We start from the raw sequence: 24,040 nt of genomic DNA, 5'->3' as shown, positions 1-24,040 counted from the left end.
CTTTCCTAATGCAAAAATTTCATGTATCAGATATCAGGGTTTAAGGACAAGAGACACACACACATATTCTAGAGCTACAGACTATGAGTAGTGCTGAACCACTGGAGCCAACAGAAATCATGTATTAAATATGGACTTAACTATATTTCTTCCAAATACACTGAACTTCACATGATTACTCTACTTTAGGCAACTGAACCTTTATGTTTCTTATTTTTAAAAGTAAGTCTCAGGTGAAATAACTTACTTTGAAGAGTAACTAGAAAAGTTTGGTTGATTCTGAGAATGAACTGGCTTGGCAGGCTCTGAGAGATGGCCAGTAGGAATGTGTGTAGAAGGCTTGTTTTCAAAACTTCTTCGGTCAAAGTAGGAGAGTTGCTTTCGATAATATTCTTCATCCTCCTCGGGATCATAATGATTTGACCGAACAATATCTTCAGGTGGCTTCATTTGAGGTTTCTGAGGTTCTGGGATCCTGACAATGAATGACAAATGGAACTTTTTAGATGTTAATTTTACGAAGAAAATGGAATACACAAATATGTTATCTTGACCTTTTACTGCTATGATTATTCAGCATCTAGCTGAACAATCCAACAGTCAAAATGGACATTCCAAATCCCATGTCTTCATACATTTACACTCAGAAGGCAGCCCTCTTCTGGCTCATGAGTCCTTTGACATAACCTAATAAGCTTCATAATTATTTGGTCAGAGCCTCACAGCAGGTTAGAAGCAGTTAATTAGAGAATAGGAAGCATTAACTAAGACAGTGGAGAACTTCTCAAAGTATATACATCTATGTTAGCAACAATTAATAACTGAGAGAATTTAAGAACTTTAATCCAGGATCAATAAAGGATTCTCATAGAAGGAAACAGCTCTATATAGTCCAAAGTTCTACAAGGCACAGGAAGCAGTGGGGAAGAAAGTAAGTTATTAAGCAAATTAATACAGATCTTCCTCAACTTATGATGGGGTTACATCATGATGAATCCACTGTCAGGTTAAAATACCAGGAGTCCAAAATGCATTTAGTACACCTCATCTACCAAACACCCTAGCTTAGCCTAGCCGGCCTTAAGTGTGTTCAGAACATACATGAGCCTACAGTCGGGCAAACTCATCTAACACAAAGTCTATTTTATAATTAAGTTTGAGTACCTCATGTAATTTATTAAATGCTATACTTAAAGTGAACAAGAGAATGGCTGTAAGGATACAGGGTGGTTTTAAGTGTACTGGCTATTGACCCCCGTGATCACATGGCTGACGGGGAGCTGTCGCTAAGCGGCATCAGGAGAGAGTACTGTACCATATATCACTAGCCTGGGGGGAAAAAAATTAAAATTAAAAATTTTGAAAAGGTCTTTTATGATTTCTACTGAATGCATATTGCTTTCACACTCTTGTAAAGTTGAAAAATCCTAAGTCAAACCATTATTAAGTTGAGGACTGTCTGTCTATACATTGTTATGTACACTCTGCTTAAGTGAATTTTAGAAACTTTCCAACAAAAATAAACAGATTTCACATCAAAAAAGGGCCTAAGCTTTCAGTTATTACATATTTATTTTATGGAAAACAGCTAATGATACTGGCTAAAGAAGACCCCACAGCAGTTTACGTTTTCATGAAAAGCACTAGACATCATTAAAAAGAAAACGTAATGTCAGATAGCAGCTTCTCTTTATTACAAATACAAATGTAAGCAAATAAAACTCATTAGTTGGGCAGAAAAACTATTCAAACCCAGTCTGTCATTTACTCACAGTATGATGAGGCCACTGTTAAGAGAGCAGCTGGCCAGGTTTCTCTCCTGGCTCCACTAAATCCTAAAAGCTACTCAAAACCCTCAGCCGTAGTGCCTCTCTTAAAAAAATTTTTTTTAAATGTTTATTTATCTTTGAGAGACAGAGAGGGAGAGAAGGGGGGGTGGGTAAAAAGAGAAGGAGACATAGAATCTGAAGCAGGCTCCAGGCGCTGAGCTGTCAGCCCAACGCAGGGCTCGAACCTACAAACCATGAGATGATGACCTGAATTAAAGTTGGATGCTTAACCAACTGAGCCACCCAGGCACCCCCCTCAGTGCCTCTCTTTAAAATGGAGGAAAGGACCCACACTGCACTGAAGTGCTTAGCACACTGGCATACGAGTATGCTCCCTAAATAATTAATTTTTGTTATTTTAGTGAAACTCTGTTTCCTTACCCCCGAAGACTAAGAGTTTACATGTCTGAAAGCACTTTAAAAACTAAAAAACATAATACAAATGCAGGGCTTTAAAATTTTTATTTTAATTGCTTGCTAGAAGAATATCTCTTTGAAAAACTTGATTACTGAAGGCTAACAAAGATCTGTTACAGAAGGCATTATCAAGACCTTTATTTTTCTTTCTAGGGCCACTATCTTAATTAGAAAGGCTAGTAGTTTTCGTTTAAGGACAACAATCAAGATCCTCTCCCTTTTCCTTCCTCTCCTCTTCTAACACAGTAAATGGCTTGCTTATTAACTGGGTCAGATTCTTGGTCAGTTCCATACCACAAACACCACCAAGTGTACCCACCTGTACAGTGTTTTGTCATGTTCACTGAATTGATTCTGAGGAGTGGCTTTAGGACCAATGATGGCAGCACCTGGAGGTTTAGATGCTACCTCTGGAGGCTGCAAAAAAGAAGACAAACATGCCCCAGGAACAGATAGTTACACAACAGGTTTCATTTAAGCAGGAGAGGAAGAGCCACGAAGCACTCTGAAGTGCTCCTTCACTGAATGTGCCCACGTGTCCAAGGCAGGAAAAGCATGGTCACATGCTTACCTTAAAACCAGCAGTGTGGTTTTCATCCTTCTTGTTCTCCATCGATGCAGATCTTTTGTTTTCAAACATTTTAACTCTAGTGAGCACAGACTGGGGTTTCATTGCTGGATCTTCTTCCTCTTCAGTCAGAGATGGGGGTGGAGGCAGTGGTTTGGTATTTGAAGGCAGAACTTCTGGCTTATGTTGAGATGTGGGTACTAGAGGAGGGATGACTGCAGCACCATGGAGAGGCTCATAGTGGCCTGCTTTAGAGGTAAATCCTTGTGATGGTACTTGCTCATAACTTCGTGGGTATTGGTCAAAATACTGCTTGGGTTCAGATGCCTTCGGGCCTGCTGAAGAATAGGACTGTGCTTCTGGTCTGTATCTGTTATGTATGTCATATCCAGGAGTTGGCTGCTCTTCATGTCGTAGGGTGGAGGTTCTAGGTGGTTGGTCATAACGTGGTCTGCTGTCATAGGGTAGAGGGGCTGGCTCTTCAAAACGTGGGTAATACCCTCGTTCTGAGGACTCTTCAGGATGCTGTCTGGAGTCAAGGTCCCGAGGATGCTGATTATCAAAAGAAGGCCGAGGCTGGTAGGGCTGTTTGTCATCATAATACGACCACTGCTCTTCATATGTGGGAATGCGCTCTTCATAGCGTAGACGATGGTCATAGTTTCGAGAAAACTGGTCTGGGTAGCCAGAGGAGTCGTATCTGTACACGGGCTGTTCAAGGTCTCTACTGGCTTGTTTCTCTACATATGGGGGTTGGGATTCATAGCTCAGATTAGGCTCTTTGTCTGGCCTCTGCCCTGGGTGACCAACAGGTGGCTGTTTTAAAACATGATTCTGTCTCATCATTTCCTCAGGATAGGGATCTTTTCTATACACCTGTATAAAAAAATTCATGTGTAAGTACAACGGCTGGTTTTCAATTCTAGTCTACTTTAATACACAAAAATATAATTTAGTATGTGAAAATGGTATGTTCCACCATTTATTATCAAGACAGAAAGAGATTAGTGAGAAAGCTAGTTTAAGTGAAAGCTCAAAATTTATAATGCAGGTATAGGGCTTTTATGTTTTAGCATGTTCTAAATGAAAGTGAGCTAAAGATAATTACTAAATTTAGTAGAAAATTAATACACTGAACTACTGATTCCATTTGATTTGGACAGAGTAAATAAAAATCATAAAGAAAAGTATGGACACCATAATTCATAAAACACAAAATGTTCATGATGGGTCACAGCTACATACTACAAGGAACCCTGGAGGGTACTGAAAACCAAAAAATAAAAGTAATAAAAACATTAGCACAAATCCCAATTAAAAGGCCTATCTCCACATTATCAGTAGTATACCACCAGAAGCCATGCACACTACAAAACTGAAATGATCCATATTGATTGGAAAGCACCATGGTGTGTAAGCCCACAGGAAAAAAAGCAAAAGGAACACTTAAAGGGCAAAGCAAAAATGATCGTGTGCTAGACTGATGGAGAGCAACAAATGAGGGCAACACTGCGGCACAGGTACCTTTGCTGGATCTACATGCGACGACAATGACGGCTCTTGATCTCTTAGCATTATGTGAGCTGCCTCAGTACTTGGTGTTCTTAAAGAATCAGCTTGTGGTGAGTAAGATGTGGAAGGAGCTGGGGTGGGCCCCTCCAGTCTTACATTAGTTAAAGTTACATTATGATTAACGGCAGAGGTTGATGATGCTGGGGTTGTTTCAGGCGAAAGGTAAGGGACTGGAGATGAGGCTTCTGCTTTCTGTGAAGTGTTTAAAATATTTTAAATATAGTGTTTCTGTTTACTTCTAACTTCCCACTTCCATTTATAGGGGTTGGTAGACATACATTTTAAGTGTGCTGAATAACAAAACTATGACCTCATGTCCTCAATTTTTTAAAAGAACTTCAGTATACTGCTGTGTAAGACAAACACACAAAGCTTAGAATTAAGTCCTTGGTATTGTCAAATTGAAATTAAAGATCAATTCTTAATCTGAAGAAAGGACAAAATATATTCTTCAACTCAATCACCACATTCTAAAATTTAATAATTCACTTCTAACTACAAAACGTTGAATGCTTGCTGCTTACCTGTTGAGAGGCTGTTTTAAATCCAGGGGAGTCTATTCTATGAATTGGTTGTGGCTGCGCTTGTGGTGAATAAGGAGGATATGTTTGGTTTTCATGATGCATTCCAGAGGAGTCCTCTCTTACAGGCTCAGAGGACCGTGTAATGGCAGACTCCGGTGGAGTCCCAACCTCATCATTAAGAGTTTCATCTAGTTCTTGATCAGTGTAGGCCCCGCCTTCTGTATCTGTGTCTTCATAGTCAGAAGTGTGTCTACTGTCCGTGCTATACATTGAGTATTCACTACCTGGGGCTGACAGGTAGGACAGACGATCATCATGCAAATCAAGGTCATCACTTGTAGCACCATCCGCCTGGGTCAAATAAAAGTAAATCGAAAATTTTATTCAGTAGTTCTTTAAGAGATGGCCTTTATTTTACAAGGGAGATTGAAAAGGGCATTTTTCTTTGGAGAAATCACATCTATTTCTTGAAACTTCTGGCAAGGAAAGGTCAAGAAGATTGTACAAGCACACATGCAGACACACAGAACATCCTTTGAGATCTGAAGGGGCTTGGAAGAATGAAAGGCTGGCTGGCCAGCCAGGACAAAGCTGGACTCCGAGGCTCAGCCCCAGGAGTCCATGAAGAAACTCTGACACCACTCAGGGTTATAAAACCTAATCAACCTAATCGGTCCCTACTTTACTGCCCCAAAGCCAGGGGAAGAGGGAGAATGCTACCAAACCAAGCTGACAGAAACAAGGACACACTGACAGAACAGCGCATGTAAGAGTAACTATGAAAATAAATGCCACAGTTCAAGGTGAGTAAGAGCTTACATATATATACACAGAGAAAACAACTTGTTTAAAAAGTTGGTATTTGGCCCTTTAAGTTTTTATAAAACAAAATGGGAAAGAATCGCCTAAGTGCCGGTTGCCTCATTAAATTAAGAATTGTTGTTTTCATTTTTTTTCATAGATGTAGTGTCCAATGGATGCTGAGGGAGAAATGCAATTATGTTTCTCTTTGATAAGTAGTTAAGAACTGAGTTGGTTTTTATTAGTCTACTTTACCTTCTGAGTAGACTAGAAAGATAATGAGAAGTACCTGAGGGAAAGGAATCTAAAGAGTTTCATCAACAGGCTGCCATTAGATACTAGTTTGAAATTAGTACCTGGATTAATTAGAACAGTCCCTGAAGAGCTTGCCTGGACATTGTGCCCAGTTAGGCAAGAGAGCTGAATGATCTGGAATCCAGAATTCAGACAATCCTCCTTCAATTGTAGCACAGACTGAAGGAGAAACATAAGGCCTGAGCTGCCTGAATGGGACTTTCCACACAGTCCTATGCCTGGCTCTCTTATGAGCCTGAGCCTGAGTACTGCCTTCCTGATAAGAAAGACTAGGGTATGTCAGGCCTCCTAGGGGCTCTCGTTTTCAACAAAGTACCTGCTGGGCTCAGGGAGTGAGAATCCCAGGGCTCTCTCTATGTTAGAGCAGACTCTCCCCCACAGAAATCTCAACGGTGTCTAAACTCCCTAATGGCTGCTACAGAAGAGAAGCCATTTTGCTATCTATTCTAACCTTTAACTCACCAGGGTTCTGTAAGACTCTAACCCATCAGCCAGCCAGGGAAATATTTAAGTTCTTGGGGAAGAATTAACTTGGAACTCACCAATCCACCTCGCTTTCAGTGCTGTGAAATGTACTAGTGAGCAAGAACCATGGGTGGCTCTGAACCAAGAAATGACATATGCCTATATGTTAAGAAAGCCTCAGGATGACTTTTCTTGGTTTAGTAGGGAACACACAAGACCATGTCAGATCTTGCAAAAAAGATCTCTTCCTAGCAATTAGACCAAAGTAGTACACTCAGGAAAGTCAATGTGAAATGATGTGGTTTTAGTTTAAGAATTTGTTTATTATGATAAAATATACTTGAATAGAAGGGGCAGGAGATCTAGCAAGCTTCATTTAAATTATAACAACCTTTTATGATTTACAAAATGTATCCATCTATCCTAGTAACAAATGATCTATTTTTCCTCACATAAAAAGTTGGGGGGAGTGAGACCTGCATTTTAAAACCCAAGCAAGACAGGAAGCACACAATAATACCACAAAAAGAAATTTACACAATATTAAGATTTGTGGATAAAGAAAATCCCTCAGATAGGTAGAGAGCACATTCTGTGTATTTATAAACTAACTTCATTTTGAGAATCACCAATGCAAGCTATTAACCACTCGAGTGGACAAAGGCTGCTGAAAGAATTGTGTTTTTGCAGATTAGTATGACAGGGACTGCGATCCTTTGTATCAAATGCCACATGAGAGAAAATTAGTAATAGTGTGTTTTTATAAAGTGGTGCAGTAGGTTTTTTCCACCTGGATTTGTCTGTCAAGTGTCCCAGCTGATATATCAGTTATTCAAAGTGGTCTGATGATCTCATATGCACAGTCCATCCCCCAAGTGGTACTGATGAGAAAAACCATGATTCTGACATGAATACAGGTGGGAATAGCAGAGCAGACACTACCTCTAGATGTAAGCACTGTAACATCTCTTCTTGCAGAGGTTTGTGTTTCCTGGACAAAGGGCATGGTGGTCCTAAGCATGCAGCATGCACTGCCAGAGCAGCTGTAGCCATAGCCAGGCAGAGGAAAGTAGAGGCCATGCAGGCGCAAAACACAACAAGAACCAAGCCAACAAGGAAATATAAAACACACACACACAAAAAAAACAACAGAGATATTCTCAATTTTCTCTAGTAACCAAAACATCAATAATATTACACTGAAGGTAAAAGATATTAAAACAAAAGGCTCTTTCAGCTGTATTAACTTGCCAAACAAAATGAACACTTTTTTCCCATCGAAGACTGCTATAAAACCAGAGAGACTGACAATAGATAGTAGCTATTTTAAAGCTGGCCATCTGCAGGGTGCCTAGGTGGCTCAGTTGGTTAAGTGTCCGACTCCTGATTTTGACTCAGATCATGACCTCACGGTTAGAGAGTTCGAACCGCACATCCGGGCTCTGCACTGACATTGCAGAGCCTGCTTGGGATTCTCTTTCTCTCTGCCCCTCCCCTGCTCATGCACTCTCTCGAAATAAAACTTAAAAAAATAATAAAAAAAAACAGAGCTGGCCATTTGGATGTATATAAAATCAAAATTTGAATCTAAAAATGATGAATTGCTTTGTCCAACATTTCCTAATATGTTAAAACAATATTAACAGCCACTAAATGAAAAAAAAAATCCCTAGGTAAACAAAATAACACATGTTCTTTACTTAAGACTTCTCAAAGCCTTTACCATGCTGGTGGGTCCCACTGCCCCATGTAGGGGGTGTGGTTGCAGATTTCTCATCTGTTACTTGCCTTCACAGTGCCTTTTTCTTTCTGACCAAGTCCTAAATCTTGTATGCAGAGGACAACATTCTGGGCAACACTCACCTACCCACCCAACTCTCCTCATTTCCAGAGAAGGAAACTGAAGCCAGGTTCTAAGTCATTCCTCAGACAGGAGCAGAGCCAGAACTCAAACTTACTCTTTTAGTTATCATTTAAGAACTCTCTGAGATGACACCACTGAAGTGGTAATTCAATAGGTAGGGAAATTTCAGAATCTTTTACTATCAAAAACAATTTATAAAAACTTAAACAGTCTTTTACTATCAAAAACAAACTCTCCCAAAATTATTCTAATATGTTGATCTAATTAGAAACAATGGTAACTCAAAGGCTTTTCTGATTTGTTATATCATTTATTGAAAGGGCTCAAAAATAACAGGAAATTTCTTACCTTTCCTTCAGAAACCCATACCAACTGGTTTTGCTGTTGCTGAATGGCTTCTTTCAATGCACCATACCAACCATCATTCATTGAATTTAAGTTAATTGTAGCTGAAAATAAATTAACAACATTGTTTAAAGATTAGAATACCGTCAAAAGCCAGAATTCATTCAAATCTGCTTAGAGCTCAATCATCATTTCTTAATTATTTGAAATACAGTATTTGAGGACACATCTTTGAAATTTGTTTTGGTGCTACACATTTAAAAAAAAAATTTTTTTTAACATTTATTTCTTTTTGAGAGACAGAGAGAAACAGAGGGTGAGAGGAGGAGGGGCAGAGAGAGAGGGAGACACAGAATTCAAACCAGGCTCCAGGCGTGGAGCTGTCAGCACAGAGCTCAACGTGGGGCTCAGACTCATGCACGGTGAGATCGTGACCTGAGCTGAAGTCTCATGCTTAACCAACTGAGCCAACAAGGCGGCCCTGTACATTTTCTTTCAACCAAACAGCAGCCGTTAATACTAACAGGAAGCTTTCCAAGGCAAAGTTATATAGCTTTTGGCATCTAAACAACACAACATTTTTGCCTACATATTGTTGCCTAGACATTTTAAACTAAATGAAGGCCTTTAATATACTCACTTGTAAAAAGATGGTGATTATTTTTACGAAGTTTATGAGACCGTTCATATAATTTCCTGGCACTTTTCCGAGATTCTGGACATAACCTCATCCTCATAGTTTTCACACCTTGCTTAGAATCAGGGTTAAGGAATACTACAATTGGATACCACTGGGCGTAATTCAGACGATCAACTGCATTTGGGGTTACATCTAATAAAGCATGTTTGTCCTGGAGACGCAAAGCAAAAAAACAAATAAGGACACAAGCCACAGTTAATTAAGAATCATCACCTTCAAAAAAAGTCACAGCCTAGATTACATTCCAATGGTAATAGACCTTTAACTGGGCTCCAAAATGTCTCCAGAGTATATGTTAGAAAAATCTGTAATCAGAACTTAGTTCAATACAAATTCTAGCCCAAATTTTTTTAAAAAAACTTCTTAACCAGCTCACTTTACGACAGCCCCAATACTTACAACTTGACAGCATTATCTATGTTCAGTAAAGTGAAAAAAGTACAAGAATTTAATGTTCCTAACATGACCCTGTCGAGTAACAACATATTCCTTATGCATATAAATATCTTTTGATGCATGTAATGTACTTTCTTTGAAAGTGGTTACTGGAATGCCTTTCAGTAGAGGTTTAATTTTTTTATAGTATATCAGTAATAATCTTAGAAAAGAATTTCTACTTCCAAATTAACTAAACTTCATCCCACTCAAAACACAACATTCACAGTTAATAATGAAATAGGGCAATTTTTAAGAACTTACCTGATCTATTATTTGCTTTATCGTATGAAGGCGAATAATGCCAGAGCTACGTTGGTCAGTCCCAGCATCTCGTGGTTCACTTTCTATTCATGGCGTCAGGACAAAAACAAAACATCAAATTTCTATTGGTTAGACCAGAGTTTCTCAACTCAACTACTGGGTGCTAATGACATGTTGGGCTCTGCAATACTTAGTTATAGGGGCTGCCCTGTGCACCATGGCCAGTTCAGCAGCATTTCTGGCCTCCCCTGCTATATGCCTCCGGTCCACACTGGGACCAATAAAAATGTATCCAGGAGTGGCCAATATCCACAATAGATCAGAACTGCCCCTGGCTGAGCACCACTCGGTTAAGATTAATGCTTCCCAACAATTCCGGGATAGGTAAGTGAGGCACTTGCCTCAGGAGCAATATTTAAGGGGTACTACAAAAACTCTGCAATCAAGTAATATTTTGCTGCAATATGTTCAAAATATCAAAATTAGTAACCCACAATAAACAGCATACCAAAATTTTAAATAGAACCAGTTAAGTGAAACATGAGTAAATATCTAAGACTGTCACTTGGTCAAGAGAAATGACCAAATATGGCAATTCTTCCCATTGAAAATATGATTTTAAAATGCAATCTAAAAATATTGATGAGCTTGCTTCCATTAAAGCCAGGAAAAGAAAATTATAAATTCTGTGTTTGATACAAATAAAATATTTAAACTTGAAATAATATGAGTTTTAATACACATATTTTTCATGTTTTCCAAAATTTTTCTAACTACTTCAATGTCCTGGGAAAAAACAGTCATTGAAAAAGATGTAAAAACATGTATGTATGGACCCACATTTTTTCTTTTGCCTTGTGCTTTAATATGGCTTGACATGGCACTATTTCCAAATGTTTTACACACTGTGACATGCAGAGAAAATGGCACTATTTGTATGGCCAACAGAGATAAACTGAGGAGGCCTCTCCTGGGTAGAGCTCCATCTAGCCAAGGGGGACTGACAAAATCAATACCTGGGCAGATCCATCAGCAACAATGCTATATAGCAGACTGGTTGGAGACTTCTGGGTTAGAGATCTTTTCTGTAATAGTAGAAGGGGAACCCAGGAGCAGTTGATTTCTAACTGTGAGACAGCCTATGGTTTCATACTAGTAACCTATCTCTCTCTACTCATGTACAGTATGTCAAGTGCAGCTTGAGATGGTTACTAACCAAATTATCTCAGAGGTCCAATTTATATGAAGTTCTTCCCTAAAAAGGTACAGCAATGTTTGTGACTCTGGTCACATGGAAAGCTTCAAAGACAAAAAGGAACTCTGGTGTTTCAGATCAGACAAAAATCAAGAGATTTGGAAGGACAAAGGTCACAATGAAGGATAGGGGGAATGACTCTAGAGAATGAGACTATCATAAGGTAAAAGCTCCATGGGCAAAGAGAGCAGAATTTCAAACCTGGTGAACAGAGAATTAGAGAGAGAGATCAACTGGGAGTTTTGGTTGGAGAAAAGCTACTAATTCCTTAACTCAAAAGACCTTCATTAGATTCAGAGAGGACACTAACTAAGCTATTTGAATCTCTTTTATAAGAGTCTGGCTATAGTGTAGAGTAAACCCAATTAAATCAATCAATTGCTCCCTAAGGTAGGGCTTTATAAGTCTTCACACTTTTCCTAAATTTAAAAAACCCAAGGTTTGGTTATGGGTGGGGTTACCACTAACTTTTTTTCTTTTTTAAAAAATTGTATTTATCTACTTACTTATTTATTTGAGAGAGAGAGAGAGAGAGAGACAGAGAGAGAGAGAGAAAGCACCCGTGTGCCAGTGAGCAAGGGGCAGAGAGAATCCCACAAGGTGCAGAGAGAGGGAAAGTGCGGAGCCCAGAGTGGAGCTTGAGCTCTCCAGAAGCAAGGCTTGAACTCACAAACCAGGAGATCATGACCTGAGCTAAAGCAGGATGCTTAACCAACTAAACCACCCAGGTGCCCCACCACTAAATTCTTTATGTTAAATGTTACCTATAATAATGACCCAAAAAAACCTCTTCTGAAAAAAACAAACTGGGGAATCAGAAATAAACATTTTCTTACTTGCTCAAATTTTATTATTATGTGTCTGCAAATCTTAGTTTCATAAAATATCCTCATTCAACTTTACCAAAAACCAAGTGAAAAGCAATATAATAAGGCAATGCTCTGATCCTTTAAATTAGCACTTACGAAGTTAAAAATATTAACGCAGATCTCATATAGTAGGTAGAAACAACAAAAACAATGGCACAAACCTCTGGAAGGCAATAGGATTATAAACAGCAGTAGCCAGAAAATGTTCATATCCTATGGTTCACTCCTTCCTGTCTTTGAAAATTCTAAGAAAATTACCATAAATATGGAAAAAGCTATATTCTTGAGTATTTAAATCCTTTAGGAAAGAAGGCAGAGCATAAACAGGCAAATAAAAATATGGACAGATTTCTGTATCCTTTATAACAGTAAAATATAACACTGAAAAAATTATGTAAACAACAGAAGGCTGTTCAACCAAATTTTGGTTGCAGAATGGATAATAAAAAAATATGGTATTATCTATTAAGAAAGAAAACAATAAATAAAACTCCACAAAAGTCTGCTTACAAAGGGTGATAGGGTGGAATAAAATATGACAGGATAAAATTTAGGATGATTATGATGTATGTCAAAACTAATTCTCTAACCTTTCCAAATAGAAAATGATATTTTTATAATTAGGGGAAAAAAACCAGTTTCAAGTGTTTACATATAGTTTAGAGCAAGCTACAGTGGTCATAACTAAGTCTGTATGTTTAAATACCACCATAGCTAAACTAATGAACTAATAAAAGAAATCTGCAAGCAAACTCTGCAAGGCATTTAAAGCACTACATCTTCAATATTTATATTTAACACTAACTTACTATAAATGCCTACAATAATAACTGATCACTTGAATCATGCTTTCATTACCCTTTTTATATACTTGAGTGTTTCTATTAGCTCAATGACTGAAAGCACTGGATTAAAGCCAGGAAAGGTTGGGTTCAAAGTTGAGTTTTGTGACTCATCAGCTGGGTGTCATCAGGAAAGTTTGGAGTAAACAGGTTGTGATGGTCCCTACCACTCTAACGCTCAAGTTACTTGACTTCAGCATGGATAATGCTGGTAAATGGATACTGACACCCCATTGTAATACTGTCAGGATTTATTAAACAAGATTGTGTGCAATTTTCATATGAAAGCCAGGGCTTCATAAATGGTGATTCTTTTTATTATTAAAGGGAATTGGTATAACATGAACACAATCACTCAAGTTTCCCTTCAAATTAAATAAATGAGGTAAACTGCAAATTTTCACTTCCAGAAAGTTTTATTTCTATTAAGTGAATGGATCAGATACACCCTTTAGAGAAATAACTAATTAAGTAACACCCTCAACCTCATCTTCAGTCTTTTTTTTTTTTTTTAATGTTTATTTATTTTTGACAGAGAGAGAGAGACAGAGCATGAGCAGGGGAGGGGCAGAGAGAGAGGGAGACACAGAATCCTAAGCAGGCTCCAGGCTCTGAGCTGTCAGCACAGAGCCCGATGCGGGGCTCGAACTCATAGACCATGAGATCATGACCTGAGCCGAAGTTGGACGCTCAACCAACTGAGCCACCCAGGCGCCCTGATCTTAAGTCAGTCTTAAGGCTACTTACTTGCAATCTGATAAATATCTGGTTCTTCCCTTGCCAGCTTTTCTCTGGCAACATCAGCTATGGGTCCAAAGATAGTTACAGGTCTCAGAAATCCAGCTGGAGAGAAAGTCAAAGAAAAAACAACATAGTTTATACTTTTTCTTTCTTTAGCATATTGACATTAAAGGGTATTAAGGTTAGTCTACAGAAAATAACCTTCTCGAAGAACAACTCTTTCATAGGCTGGAAACTTTGTTTGAACTGGCTGAGCTGACAAATCCTCTCTACTCTTTCGAAGATTTCTCTTGGAGCTGCGAAGACCCCGGAATCTCCAAAAGTCAGCACGGTCTCCTCCTGCTGTTTTTGGAAGTGTGTATTGTACACTGGCTAACTGCTCAGCCCTAGATAAAAAAAGATAGAATAGACAGAGGACAGGTAGACAAATAAATATATTTAAAAACAAAACAAAACAAAAAGACTCATAGATAAAATGTCAAAATACTGGATAGAATTCTCTTCACATGCAGTTTAAATCTCAATGCTTATGGGGGGTGGGGGGGGGGGTGGGTATTGAGGTATTGGTATTGAGGAGGGCATTGAGGGTATTGAGGGTATTGAGTATTGAGTATGGGTATTGAGGAGGGCACCTTTTGGGATGAGCACTGGGTGTTGTATGGAAACCGATTTGACAATAAATTTCATATATTGAAAAAATAAAAATAAAAAATAAATCTCAATGCTTAAACTAAAATAAAGGAGTCTGTACAACTAAGTCAATCATAGACACAGTAAATACAATGAAAACTAACTCTTTACATTGCCAAAATTTCCCAGTGGGATTAAAGTCTTCCATCATCATTTACTTAACTTGTTCTATGAGAAGTATCCAAATATTCATACCTGTTCTTATTGGGGATGATGCCTCGTTCTACTTCTTTATGATTTTTGCCAATTCGAATAGCAAGCCAAGAGCCTAGTTTTCCATTGTACAAGGTATCCACAACACGGAACACCTCTCCTTTGTTAAAACTAAGTCCATAGGGAGACTCCTTTTCATATTCAAAATGGGTTCTAATATAGAAAGAATCTCCTACATCTGATTCAACGATGCGACGATAAACTAAAAGGAATCAAAACAAAAACAGTATCAATAGCTAGTGAGATAAATTAATCTGAAAAGAACAGATTATGTGAAGATGCTATTGGTAATAATAATAAAAATAGCCCTCAACATATGTTGAATTCTTACTATGAGGTGCTGTATTAAGTATTCTAGTTCATGTATATCACCATGACCTCATGAAACAGGAATGCTTAGGTTAGCATCTCCATTTTGCTGATAAGGAAAGTAATGCAGAAACTCGAGCTCTTGCCTGAGTAATGCAAGATCAAGCAACTTGTCCAAAACCACACATGTGCTCTCTATTTAAGTCATCTAACTTAATTTTGCTGCAAATTATTACAGATATTCCCATTTTCTAAATAAATGGTTCTCAAATAATGGTAACTCTGCTCCCCCAGGGGATATTTGGCAATATCTGGAGACATTTTTGATTTGGTATGTGTGCAACTGGCATCTAGTGGATAGAAGCCAGGGACATTTCTAAACATACTACAATGAATGGGTCAGCTCCCACAAAAACAATTATTTGACCCAAAGTGACAGCAGTGCTGAGGTGGAGAAATCCTGTTTTAAGTGAAAAGTGTATTTGCTTAATCAAAGACAATTAGCCATTGTCTTTAATTAATGCTAACAAAAATGTATTGCTTAGAAAACATCAGTAAAAACTTTGGAAGCTAACCATATGCTTCTGCATGGTTCTGATGGCTAATAAAAACCAGGATTTTTCTATGCCATGTGAAGGTCTGGACAGCATTCTATCTAAATTAGAATGCCAGAAAGGCTGGTGGTATTATCACACTTTCAAATAAGCATAATGTAACACTATGTGCCCCTAAGTGATTTAAACTCCCTCTGACATTAACAAATTCATTTATCACTCAACTCTGAGTCATTTATTAAAAAATGGAAATTCAAGTCCCTATTTAATTTCTCAAAATTCTACAGATTTTCTCCATTTTCAGGCAGTATCTCACCATCTTTCTTCTTCTGAGCCAGTATGGTCACTTCTTCTCCTTTAGGGAGGTCAAGCAGGAAAAGAACGGCTTCTTCTCTTATGATGTTTGTGAAATCTACATTGTTTACCTGTTAAAATGTATTTCATAAATTACTCTTGGTCATATTTTAAAATTATGAAAATACTTCTCTACATAGAGAACTTGTTCTAGTGCTTTCAGACTTCAGCTAATTTGAAAATATCACATCTTTAAGAGGGAAAAAATGATTTTCCTTTGGAAGAAATTAATATACTTTACTTTAAAATAAGTAGAAACCAAGTAAATTGAGTGAAGGTGTAAATTCATTTAAAGAAAAGCCACAATGCATGCTGACATTAAAGATCATCTACTGCAAAATCTAACCAATTTAGACCAAAAAAGACAACTCTCTGGCTTTAAATTTTTCTAAGTTATAATGTTGTATACCAATATACCTCAATAAAAAAAGATTTTTTAAAATTCTGTGAATGTATAATAGAATCCTACTTTTTAATAGTCTCTGAAAAAGAAATCAGAAGGAAATGAGGTAAAAAAAAAAAAAATAAGTGTATACATTGTGACATCTCTGTAAGAGTTTTTGTATGATGTAAGTCAAGGTTTGCCAAGTCAATATTTACTTATACTTGAAGCTCTTAAGAACCAAAGGACACATATCAAAATGATGTTACTAAGTGCATGAAGGATTACAGATAGATTTTCTCCTTTTTACCTTTTGAAAATTTTCCAGATTAAAAAATATTAACATGCGCTACTTTTATGATACAAAACAAGAGCAAACTCTTAGGAAATAAATTAAAAATGATGTACGTAGGGGTGCCTGGCTGGCTCTGTTGGTAGAGCAACGTGACTCCTGATCTCAGCGTTGTAAGCTCAAGCACCATGCTGGGGACAGAGCTTACTTAAAAAATAAAATTAAGAAAGAGCTTTTAAAAAATAAAATAACATAAAATAAAATAAAATGATGTACGTATGCCCTGATTATTTCAAATAGGATATGTGGTAGATAAGAGATAGGTCTGTTTAATTTCTTTAATACAGTGAACATTATCATCCACGATGTGTCTGAGCACAATGTAAATATCGCCAGGAAGAATCAAAGTTCACTGTGAGATGGAAACCAGTAAGTCAAAGATCATACCTTGATTTTATGCTAAGTTTGGAGGGAAAGGAAGACAAAGTAGAGGAGGAAAATGGCCATGGGCAGCTGGCCCAGTGTGAGGAAACTCAGGCAAGAGCTCAAAGTGAAGATTCCGAGAGCGGGCTGCTGACATGAGTCATCAAACCCAAGATGGAGACTGCGTAGTAGCAAGAAAGAAGCACAGAGCTGCTTATATTCCCCAAGTTTTAGAAGAACCATTAAAGATGGTTGGGAAAAGAATTTAAAAGATTAAAGGAGTATCAGAATGGCAATGTTATGGAATCCAAGGAAGAAAGCACTTCATGAAAGCACTTAAGACAGTCAAAACACTGCTAAGAAAAAAAGGAAAATGAGAACTGATGATGCCATTAGGTCAACGATGGCTTATGAAAATTCAGATTCAGCAGTGGTTAAGGTAGAAGCCAAACTATAAAATTTTATGACAGCAATGGCTGAAAACAAAGCAGGGAAGGGACTCCACCATACTGACAAGTTCAACAGCAAAAGGAGAGAAAGAAGACAGTACAGAATAAATGAAGAGGCGGGGGAGAGGGAAAGAGAAAAACATGAACAAGCAGCAAGATTCTGAGCAGGAGACTGAATCCAGCACATGGCCAGGAGGTAGCCTGAATGCAGGAAGAGAGCAGAATAGGGGTGGTGATGACAATATGAGACGGAGAGGTGGAGCAAATAGGAATTCACATTTAATAGATATGATCTTTTTGTTAAAATGGGACATAGTTTATCTGCCATGAGGTTTGGATGTTTTAAGAAGAGACAGACATGGATGGTCCTATGTGACTAGATAGCATTGCTTATAGAAAAGACAGAAAAACAACAACAACAGAAGAAAAGACCACGTCTGAACTGGACTTTCCGACTCCTGTAACTGGTCCTGTCTCTTGTGGGCCATGAAGCTTTGGAGCCAGGGCAGCTTACACATTTGCCTGATGGAAATCCCATCTCCCTGCACATAAGCCATCACACCGGGGTGAAGAAAGCCCCGGAGGACTGCTGCAAGGACTGATCCCATGGGAGAGAAACGACAGATGGCAAGTTGTGGCCCATGACAGTCTTGCCTGCCTGAAGGTCTAGTTGAACTTAAAATGACTACTTGGTATAGGGATCTAAGACTTTTTTTTTTTTTTTTTTGGTAGGTTCAATGAACGCCAGAGATTTAAATGAAACCAGAGCATCACACTGTGTAGTAACACATAACACAGCAGTCAACAAGAACAAATGCAGCAATGGGAAGGGATGAGGCCAGTAAAACCAAGACTTGACGGATTCATCTGAATGGTTGTCTGGTTCAACAGGCTGTGACAGAAGATTACAACTGAATTATAATAGGTTTGCTGTGTTTGAGGTCTTTCTCTAAAGATCTAAGTACTTTTGAATCACATTTCTGATATACCAACATACCCTGAGAATTTGATCACCCTCTTCTAAACCTTCTTTGGCTGCAGGGCTATCTTCTAGAACACCAGCTACAAATATTCCAACATCATTTCCACCAGCCAGCCGCAGACCCACACTATCTCCTTTTCTGAATTTTACCAATTTCATGCTGGGCCTGTTAAAACAAATATTTCATTTGAAATGGTTAAGAGAAGCTTGAAAAGTTATAGTAAACTGATACAATGAGAACTATATTCAAAATGAAACAAAGGACGACCATTTCTGAAATTTCCCTCATACCACTAATTTACTGAATACAATTTAGTGTTAGAATTCCAAGTCAGATTTAATGGTACTTTCTTTTATTCTCTGATTAATAAGTTTTACAATATCTGAATTTAATATGCAATTACTGCTTTACAACTAATTTCTAAAACTAGTTTATAAAAACAATGTTTTCCCAACTCAAAGTCTTGGATATACATGGTACATTCACAATGGTAAAAAAAACAAAAAAAACAAAAAAACTTCCATTTTTTTCCACCCCAATTCATTCATATCATCTCTATGGAATAACTGAAAAGTACTGTTTTACAAAGGTAGAAACTGAAGCACAAATTGACAAATTTTCCTAATACCAGGGAATCAAAATGAGGCTCCAAGCATTGTAATCTTTACATCCAATAGATAGTGGTTTTTAAACTTTGCAGTTGGTAGACTCTGAGTTCATACAGATCACTTACTCTGCAGCCTCTCTGGATTTTAAATAAAAATCTTATCATCAATCAGCCTTTCTGGATTAGCCCCATACTCAATCTCTGCCCTTTTCTTACGAGAGAGAGAGAATGGGAAGGAATAAATGTATGCACATTCTTTTATCATCAGTGTACCATCACCATGATATTCCTGAAACAAAGACTAAAGGATGTCTTAGAAGAATGAGTGGGCAGAAACGGATCATAATTACAAACTACCCTGTAGGGTAATTAAATACAAATTACCCAGCTAGGTTTCTAGAACTTTCTCACAATTTCTAGTCAAAAAGACACACAATTCTATTACCTATTCTGACATGAAGGATAGAAGAAGTCCCTTTCTTTTAATTCATTAAGTAACAATGAAAAAATGATTAGAAACTCATAGAAAGTAAAAAATACAAATCAAATCAATGAATGAATGAGTTGAGGAAAGAGAGAGGAGTCTAGTTCTTTTAATCCAACTAAAGACCACCTTAAGTTTTAGATGTTATAAGGTATTCACACTTGATCCCACTTCTTCACCTGGAGCTAACATTTACTAAGATGTAAACATCAGAGCCTGTAGGTTAGATAAGGTCACTTACTCCCAGGGCTGGTGGCACCCTTGGTCCCTCCATGAAACTAGTAGCCAGTATTATCGTGGACCATGTCAATCACCTGGCATGGTGGTATCCTACTTTGCCAGGTTGAGTCCAGAGCCTGCTTACAGACTCCTCTCCCAAACCAATTGTAAGGAGAGGTTTTGGAAACCCTTCCTCAAAGTCCTTGAGACTCCAGGTCCCTGGTAGTTCTTTTATCACACAGACTGACCTACGGGCCTCAAAAACTAAAAATCATTGATTTTTTTAGTCTGCATCCCTTAGCAAAATAGGCCTTTTTTAAAGAACAGTTTTTTGTTTTTTTTTTTTGAGGACAGCTTTAGGCCCAGTCTCATTGTCATGTGGCCTATAGGACTGACATTTTATACTCTGCTTTATCTGCATTATATCAGCTTCTTGCAACAATAACAAAAGGTAAACCCATTAACTACTTCTGCCCCAAATCCAGTCACTGGATGTGAATGAACTGTTTTCTGGCTCAACTACAAATCCTGCCCGCATCCTCAATCTTCTTTGGTATCTGTTCTTGAGGGCTCTCCTGGGAAATAGGTCTCTGGAATCACATTGTTACTTTTTCTTAAACTTTAGAGTTATAAAAGCTTCCAAGCAATTTTTAAGAAAGGAAAAAAGAAGGAAACTGTTCCTTCACGATCTGTATTTTGAATTATCAGCTATCTGATATTAGCAATATACAATTTTAATCTGTGTCATACCCATCTATTTTCAGGAGTTTTCTCTCTAGCTAGCTAGGTATTGTAGTGACAACCCAATTCCCTTTAGCAAAGAAAACAGATGAGAGCAGGGGTCTAGATCTAACCCACTTTAAAAAGTTTGGTTATTTTCAGTTATTAACATTATGCCCCTTTACCACAGAGGCAACAAAGACTAATTTGGTGATCATGATGGTTTGCAATCTGGTTATAAAATTTATATCTCAATCCCATAAAGTATAAAACATATAGCAATAAAAGGTGTGGAATATAAAAAACTTACTTTTGAGTTGCTAACAGGTTGAGAACAGGTTCTCAACCAAGGGTGATTTTGCCCCCAGAAACCATGTGGCAATGTCTGCAGATATTTTTGGTTGTCACAACTGGAAGGTGCCACTGGCAGCTAGTGGTCAGGGATGATGCTAAATATTCCACAATGAGAAGGACAGTCTACCACAATAAACAAGTACCCAACCCAAAATGTCAATAGTGTTAAAATGGAGAAACACTGTTTTGTTGTTGTTGTTTCTTTGTTTTTTTGTTTTTTTTAAATGCTAGGGCATTAGAAAGCTTGTGAAAACTTTTGATGTTTAAGTAGAAAACAATTTTTAACTTTTGTAATTCCCGACCTGAAAACTAGGCAGGGACAGTGGTGAGAAAGTCAACATCCAAAAAGTTTCTTTTTTATTCTCTAATCTCTGTCATATAAATAATTTAAAATAAAAAACCATAGCATTAAGTGGTACACACTATTTTAAAAAGGATATGAAATATGGTCTGCGACTGCATTTTCACTTTAAATCATGCTGAATAATGGACAGAGAAGACAATACAAGTTTAAAATCACATTACCGCAGAATCCCATCTTCATGAGTTGAATTAGGCAGGACGCCATCAGATGGACTGACAGGTAAATCCACGTCTGGCTGTCCAACTTGAGCATACACAGGCTTTGGTTCTAAAAGAAAGAAAATTTAAAAATCGTGCAAGAATCACTTTATTAAAAACTAGAATAATGTAAGCAGTCAGGAAAATATTCAAATAATAAAGAGTCCACGAAATACATGTAAAAATTCATCAGCAAAATATAAGCTCAGAGAAATTGGTAAGGAACATATATACTATATGTATGTTAAAGCACAGAGTACAGTTACAAATTCTGATGTCTTTACACCAAGTATGCTGTTAGGTTCTGAAAAATCCTCTGGGGGAGGAGGGGAGAGGTAGATGAGGAAAAGGAGAACAGACAGAATCACTACATTTCTCTCAGACTGTCAAAGCAGCCATCTTTCTTCACTGTGGTAAAATTTGTGTTTAAATAACCACATTCTTTGCCATTAAACAAGCAGAGCAAAAAGATTTGAGCAAAGGAACTGAGATGAGACATGAAAAGCAAAATCTCCCAGCCTTTCAAGAAAATGGATCTAGGAGGCTTGCAGATTCTTATATCTGATCTCATACGTTTTCACAGGGTATAACTTACAGTGCTTATGAAAACATTTTCAATTGGCAAAATAACTTAAAAAAACTTATGCCAATTTTCCTAAATGAGAAGTGCTGGAGAACAACTTTACTCAATTGTGAATAGTTGCTAACTATGAATTATTTATTTTTTTCTTTTAAATTTTAGAGAGAGTAAGCATGTGGGAGGTGGGCAGAGAGAGAGAATGAATCCTAAGCAGGCTCCATGCTCAGCGTGGAGCCCGATACGGAACTCGATCCCACAACCCTGGGATCATGACCTGAGCTGAAATCAAGAGTTGGACACTCAACTGACTGAGCCATTCAGGCACCCCAACTATGAATAATTTCTATCCAGAAATTTTTTTTAAAAATTCATGAAAGCCTACTGATTCATGCCAACCTTATACCCATAAGGAATATTCTGGAAGTCAAATACAGAAAAATTCAAACATAGGTAGTAGCAGAAGTAGGAGTAATAGTAGTAATAGAAATAACAATCATCATAATCAAGAAAGCATCTTCAAGTCTTCTGTAAATTCTGACAATTTTTTATTTAGTCTGACTGCAAATGTTTTCCGAATGTAGTATTTTGCTAGGCTTACCTGGAAGAGTGGGTGCTTGTTTCTCATTTCTTTCAACTACAACTTCTTCTGTTTTAGGTATATGATCATCCGCATGCTTTACAGGAGTTGAGACAGCCCCAGGTTTAGAAATTCTCTCTTCCTCTCTGCTCCGGAGACTACACATTGGTAAAATTTAAAAAAAAGAAAAAAATTATAAGCATAAAGATGATTGTGAAATCATTTGTAGGAGTACAGTGTAAGAACAGCCAAGCAAACTTTGAAAAACAATGACACTCTAACAGTTATCAAAATACTATAAAAATCTAATAATGAAAACTAGAGTAGTACAGATCAAAGTAACAAAATAGAAAATGGAGGAATCTATCCACAGTAGTAAAATTTATTAATGAAGTGGCAGCCCCAAGCTGTCAGAAAAAAGTATGCTATTTAATGAATGATGTTAGGACAAATGTCTACAGATTTAGAAATATTAGATCTCTATGCATATCAATGACAAAAATACAATTTCAGATGGAACAAACTCCAAACCATAATATATTTCTTAAAAATCTGTATCATCAAAAATAGAGGACTGTTAAAGTTCAAGGCACAAAATCCCTCATACATCAACAGCAGTGATTACATAAGAAGTTAAAAAGGATGCAAATAATTAAAATATAGTATATATTTTTTTGGTTGAACCAAATGAAATGGGGTTTAAAATAACTAAAAAGTTCAAACTGAATAAATTTCATAGTTTGAAAGAACATGTGTAATGAGTTCAATATTAAGATTTATATACTGACCTAACAACACATACAAGAATTTGATATTTAGAACATATAAGGAACTATGAATCAGTTTAAAAGAGACAACTGAGGAAAAAATGAGTAGCAGGAAGGGACAATTCAGAAGAAATATACAAATAACAATAAACATGAAAATACGTTCACCTTCACAAGTAACTAGGAGAACGCACATTAAAGTAACTTGAAATCATCTTCTCATGAGAGTTTTCACAATAACATCAACTGTAGGGAGGGACATGGAGATACAGACACTCGTATACAAGGATGGTAAAGTAAGTGTAAATAAGTATAACTACTTGAGGGCAAAATGGAAGTCATTTATCAAAACAGAAAATGCAAACATGCAATAACCTGCAATTTCTAGGTTTATCCTAGAGAAATACATACATGTCCAAGAACACATTTTGTTTTTGTTTTTTTGTCCAAGAACACATTTTAAGAATATTTATTATGTTATCAGTTGTAATAGCAACAAATAATTTGTGTCTTTAACTACTCTATACCACACACTGAAATAGAACAGTCTCTAACTTAATTTTCTTCAAACTTTTTATGGAAAATTCCAAACATATCTAATAACACAGAAAACAGTATCATAAAAATACCATGTATTTCAAAAATTTTCAACATTCTATCAGAAATTCAATCTGAAGCTAACAGTACCTTAACACCCAAACCATGACAATGATGGG

General features: G+C 37.2%; 1 protein-coding gene across 7 annotated transcripts in view; it reads right to left on the bottom strand.

Annotated features, from left to right (window-relative positions):
• Positions 1-24,040, bottom strand: part of TJP1 (tight junction protein 1) — a 245,780-nt gene that overhangs the window by 15,340 nt on the left and 206,400 nt on the right. For 5 of the 7 annotated variants that reach the window (XM_060617846.3, XM_060617843.3, XM_060617844.3 and 2 more), the window contains 15 exons: positions 22,579-22,715; positions 21,365-21,470; positions 18,470-18,620; positions 15,889-15,997; positions 14,692-14,911; positions 14,008-14,192; positions 13,813-13,908; positions 10,100-10,182; positions 9,341-9,551; positions 8,704-8,804; positions 4,911-5,261; positions 4,339-4,578; positions 2,818-3,690; positions 2,566-2,663; positions 248-475 (listed from right to left, as the gene is read on the bottom strand). In XM_060617846.3, the coding sequence (XP_060473829.1) occupies positions 248-475; positions 2,566-2,663; positions 2,818-3,690; positions 4,339-4,578; positions 4,911-5,261; positions 8,704-8,804; positions 9,341-9,551; positions 10,100-10,182; positions 13,813-13,908; positions 14,008-14,192; positions 14,692-14,911; positions 15,889-15,997; positions 18,470-18,620; positions 21,365-21,470; positions 22,579-22,715 (3,189 nt within the window). The remainder of the gene's footprint in view (positions 1-247; positions 476-2,565; positions 2,664-2,817; positions 3,691-4,338; positions 4,579-4,910; positions 5,262-8,703; positions 8,805-9,340; positions 9,552-10,099; positions 10,183-13,812; positions 13,909-14,007; positions 14,193-14,691; positions 14,912-15,888; positions 15,998-18,469; positions 18,621-21,364; positions 21,471-22,578; positions 22,716-24,040) is intronic. The other 2 variants (XM_060617847.3, XM_060617849.3) reach the window with 1 other exon arrangement.

The sequence above is a fragment of the Panthera onca genome, chromosome B3, assembly GCF_046562875.1.
Source record: "Panthera onca isolate mPanOnc1 chromosome B3, mPanOnc1 haplotype 2, whole genome shotgun sequence".
In the NCBI taxonomy this organism is placed as follows: Eukaryota; Metazoa; Chordata; class Mammalia; order Carnivora; family Felidae; genus Panthera; species Panthera onca.
The sequence above is the reverse complement of the archived record's forward strand: the minus strand, read 5'-3'. Positions and strand labels throughout refer to the sequence as shown.